General features: G+C 42.8%; 1 protein-coding gene across 1 annotated transcript in view; it reads right to left on the bottom strand.

Moving 5' to 3' along the window:
• LOC103520232 overlaps positions 1-5000 on the bottom strand; it is a gene marked incomplete at its 5' end in the record, with an annotated part of 27357 nt that overhangs the window by 8141 nt on the left and 14216 nt on the right. The window contains 3 exons of the mRNA XM_026831435.1: positions 1945-2474; positions 3534-3803; positions 4614-4744. Of these exons, the coding sequence (XP_026687236.1) occupies positions 1965-2474; positions 3534-3803; positions 4614-4744 (911 nt within the window). The remainder of the gene's footprint in view (positions 1-1944; positions 2475-3533; positions 3804-4613; positions 4745-5000) is intronic.

The following is a 5000-nucleotide window of genomic DNA, read 5'->3' as shown; positions in this document are numbered from 1 at the left end:
TAGAGTTAAATGTAACAGCGGAGCTTTTATCGTCCCAAAATCGAAGAGAGAAGGACAGGATAGGCGAAAGCCGGCCGTTCCGAGAACGAACCTTATCTGTTTGGGATAAAGTTCGCCTCGGGCAGGAATCGAACCCGCAAATCCTCAATTTTGACACCTGAGACCATTGAATGTACGAAAAACCCTTTTCTTCTCTTTCTTTTTCTACATTTTCTTCTATTTGATTTTTCCTTTGTTTTAAAAGAGCTACCTACAGACGCCAAAAAATGTTTTTTTTTTTCTATTTAAAAAAAGAGAGAGAGAGAGAGAGAGGGAGAGAGAGATTTGTCACAGAAGAAGGAAGGAAATAGATACAGGAAACCGATAAATTTTGATTACTGGTAATTTAGAAGCTTTTAACTCCCCTCCCTCTCTCTCTCTCTACTCTCTCTTTACCTCTCTCCCACCCTCTCTCTCTCTCTATACTCTCTCTATCTCTCTTTCTCTCTACTCGACTACTCTCTCACTCTCTACTCTCTCTCTCTACCTCTCTATCTCTCTTTCTCTCTCCCTCTCTCTCTCTCTAGGAACAACTGCTACATTAGACGCTTGTGGCCTGTGTCGTACCATGCCCATCCCGTAGTATGCCTCTCATCAGATGGGCGAGAAGAAACGCAATACTTCCCATTTAGGTGCTGGGTCAACACGAGAACATCAGAAAGTAACTCGTTGAAATATTTGCAATCGAAAAACGAGTACAAATTGGATTAGGGTGCAGTGGATTGGAAGATTGGAACATATCACATGCCTTAAGACACACTCCACTTGTCAAGGTTCTAGGTTTAAATTCCCCTTGGGATCAATTGAATTTGAAGAAACCATTTTCTGATGAATATTTGTAGTGAACTGAGATGACAACTGTTTTAAAACCAATTTGACAGCCTGCAGCCTTGTTAGCTTGGAGGGTAGGGTGTCTACCTTGTAAGCTCCGAGTTACGGGTTCGATTTCCACCCTGGGTGGATTTTATCATGAACTAATAAAGTTCGTTCTCGGAACGGCTGCCTTTCTCCTATCTTGTCCTCCTTCCCTGTTCGATTTTGAGACGATAAAACCTCAGTAGTTACAGTTTCCTCTATCAAACCTCCTTTAGACGTTCCTAGAACAAGATTCAAACTAACCTGTAGATAGTCCACGCTGTATTTCAAGGTACCTCCTTCAGTGACGCTGCGCTTGTTAGCGAAGTTTGCGCTCCACTTCAGATAACCATGGAGTTTAGAGGTGATGACGTGAATGCCGAACTGAATAACGCCTGAAATGAGAAACAGAATAGAATATACCCTGCTTGTACTAGTGCCTCGGTAGCGTAGTGGTCAAGACGCTCGCCTGGTAAACAGGAGGGCGTGGGTTCGATCCCAGCCGAGGTATGGAATTTTATCCTCATTTACTCGTCTGGCGTCTGGCTCTGGCTGGTTCGAACTTTTTAATTTCATTTTCCCCCTGTATAGAGGTATTTCTTATTTTTCCCTTTTCGAGTATTTTTCCCTCCCTTTTTCTTCTTCTTCTCCCCACAAATCCACACTGAAATATGATCGAAATATTAGAAGAGGGATTAGCTCGTGAAGATTCTATGAATGAGACATAATTACGAAGTTTTTTTTCCCCCTCCCTTTCTTCCACTTTTCCCCTCTCTCCCTTTTCCTCCCCCTCTCCCTTTTTAACTTTCTCTTATTCTTGCATCTTCTTCTACTCCGATCTCGTGTAATTCTTCTTCTTTTTCTCCCTCTTCTTGTTCTTCTTGTTCTTGTTCTTCTTCTTCTCCTTCTTCTCATTCTTCTTCTTCTTTTTATTCTTCTTCTTCCCCGAACTCTTGTAAGTCTTCTTCTTTTTTCCCTTCTTTTCCTTCTCTAGATTTCAGGTCTACCGTTTCTTGGGGGTGCGGCACCTGTTTCTTGGGGGTGCGGCACCTGTTTTCGATTCATCCGCATCAGAATTTCCTAGTATAAGTCACTCCAACCGGTGGCAAGTGCTTTCTCACCTTCCTCCACATTTTCTTCAACCTTTTCCCCAGACCTCGCTTCACCCGATCATGACCTTCCTCCAATCCCAGACCTCGCTTAACTCGATCATGACCTTCCAATTCCGTAAGGCCAGCGTCTTTCTTTGTCTCTGAAACTCCTACTCCTTCGACCTCGGTCCTTTCCGTGGCCTTGGCCAACGCCTCACCTTGTATTGTGACGTCACCTTTCGTTGTCACATCAGATTGTGTCGTAACATCTCCTGAACCCACAGAAGGTGCCTCCGTGCTTTTCGCCGGAACCTCAGACGTCTTGACGTCCGCAGCGCTCGCAGCGGCAGAAGTGGAAACTAGCGTGTTAGTTTCCGGCACAGCCGTCGTTGTAAGCTTGAGCGCCACCGGCGTCGTATCATACGTCACGTTCGGGTAAGTTCGGTTCTCGTTGAAGGTCGACACGAACTCGTCCAGCTTCGGCAAGACCTGAATAACACGAAGAGAGAAAATAGAAAGAAAACGTAATAAAAAGAAGAATTTCAATGAATTAACACAGAAGAAAATCGTTCCTGAAAAGTACCAATGGGTGCTTATATAGGAACAAAAGAAAGACGATGTTCAAGTTACATTAAATTACCCTGCTTTTAAAGAATAAGCACAAGTCCTCACGATGGGTGACTGCGGTTCAGGACGAGCCAATTAAACATGGCTAGAGACCATCACCCCGGTGCATGGCAGATACAAAAAGATATCTTTTCTTTACTCTGCCAACACCATTCGGCGAAAGCTAAAGCCGCTACAACAACAACAACAACAACAAGCTACATTAAATAAACTATTATTATTTTTTATTATTTTTATGTAATTTGTTACCTACCATTTTGTACATTTTAATTAAATAAATAAAGTGGTGCAATATTAAACTGTTGAGATAAAGCAGGGGTTCTTAACCTTTTAGAATTGGCGGACCACTATTGATAAACCAAAAATCTCGCGGACCACTTGAGATTATGTATGTATGTATATGTATATGTATGTATATATATACCTAGTGGTCCACGGACCATAGGTTAAGAATGGCTGAGATAAAGGGACTACATGTCCTAATTTGACAGTCTAAATAAAGCACTAATATCTAATAACTAATTATTATTACCTTCGCGTTGAGGAGGTTATCGATGGAGTACTGTCCCACAAGGGTGTGATCCAAGACCTCTTGGATCTTCACTTTCAGAGGACCTTCGATAGAGTCTATAATGAGGAATTTCAGGATGTCCGGAATGTAGTTGTTGACTATGCTGTTAATGATGATGTCGAAGGATTTGAGAATTTTTCTCTAGGCCTGCCAGATTGGGTGTTTTTCAGATGGGGGGGGGGAGGAAATGATGGATTCCCATCATTTCGCCCCCCCCTTTTTCTTCTTTTCTTTCGTCTCCTTCTTATTTAACTTTTCTCCTTGTTCTAAGGAACAAGGTGAAAAGTTAACAAGGAACAACTTGTTCTAAGCTGACAGTCAATAAAGCACTAATATCTAATTATTATTACCTTCGCGTTAAGGAGGTTATCGATGGAGTACTGTCCCACAAGGGTGTGGTCGAGCACCTCTTGGATCTTCACTTTCAGAGGACCTTCGATAGAGTCTATAATGAGGAATTTCAGGATGTCGGGAATGTAGTTGTTGACTATGCTGTTAATGATAATGTCGAAGGATTTGAGGCCGGTGTGGTTGATGTGGATTTTGCCGACGCGAAGGTCGATATCGTCCAGAATGGGTTTGTTGTTGATGTTGACGGACTGGTTGACGGAGATTCTCACCTGGGGGGATTTGAAAGAAAAATGATGAAGTTATCGAATAAGACTTGAGATTGCATTAGGGTGCAGTGGATTGGAAGATTGGAACATATCACATGCCTTAAGACACACTCCATTTTTTTTTTTTTAGATGAGTGTTCCACCGCCGTTTTTATTTCTTAGCAATGGAACAACTGCTACATTAGACGCTTGTGGCCTGTGTCGTAGCATGCCCATCCCGTGGTATGCCTCTCATCAGATGGGCGAGAAGAAACACAATACTTCCCATTTAGGTGCTGGGTCAATACGAGAACATCAGAAAGTAGCCCGTTGAAATATTTGCAATCGAAAAACGAGTAAAAATTGGATTAGGGTGCAGTGGATTGGAAGGTTGGAACGCACCACATGCCTTAAAACACACTCCATTTTGCAGTGGATTGGAAGATTGGAACATATCACATGCCTTAAGACACACTCCACTTGTCAAGGTTCTAGGTTTAAATTCCCCTTGGGATCAATTGAATTTGAAGAAACCATTTTCTGATGAATATTTGTAGTGAACTGAGATGACAACTGTTTTAAAACCAATTTGACAGCCTGCAGCCTTGTTAGCTTGGAGGGTAGGGTGTCTACCTTGTAAGCTCCAAGTTACGGGTTCGATTTCCACCCTGGGCGGATTTTATCATGAACTAATAATGTTCGTTCTCGGAACGGCTGGCTTTCTCCTATCTTGTCCTCCTTCTCTCTTCCATTTCGGGACAACAAGACCTCAGTAGTTACAGTTTCCTCTATCAAACCTCCTTTCGACGTTCCTAGAACAAGATTCAAACTAACCTGTAGATAGTCCACGCTGTATTTCAAGGTACCTCCCTCAGTGACGCTGCGTTTGTTAGCGAAATTAGCGCTCCACTTCAGATAACCGTGGAGTTTAGAGGTGATGACGTGAATGCCGAACTGAATAACGCCTGAAATGAGAAACAGAATAGAATATACCCTGCTTGTACTAGTGCCTCGGTAGCGTAGTGGTCAAGACGCTCGCCTGGTAAACAGGAGGGCGTGGGTTCGATCCCAGCCGAGGTATGGAATTTTATCCTCATTTACTCGAGATTTTGACCACATAATAATGGAGCTCTAAGGGTTAGGTGGTAGAAAACGCCTCCGGCGTTAACCTCGCCTAGTGGCTACCTTCCACTCAAGAGTCTATTATTATTATTATTATTA

The sequence above is a fragment of the Diaphorina citri genome, unplaced genomic scaffold, assembly GCF_000475195.1.
Source record: "Diaphorina citri unplaced genomic scaffold, Diaci psyllid genome assembly version 1.1 scaffold3345, whole genome shotgun sequence".
Classification (NCBI taxonomy): domain Eukaryota; kingdom Metazoa; phylum Arthropoda; class Insecta; order Hemiptera; family Psyllidae; genus Diaphorina; species Diaphorina citri.
The sequence above is the reverse complement of the archived record's forward strand: the minus strand, read 5'-3'. Positions and strand labels throughout refer to the sequence as shown.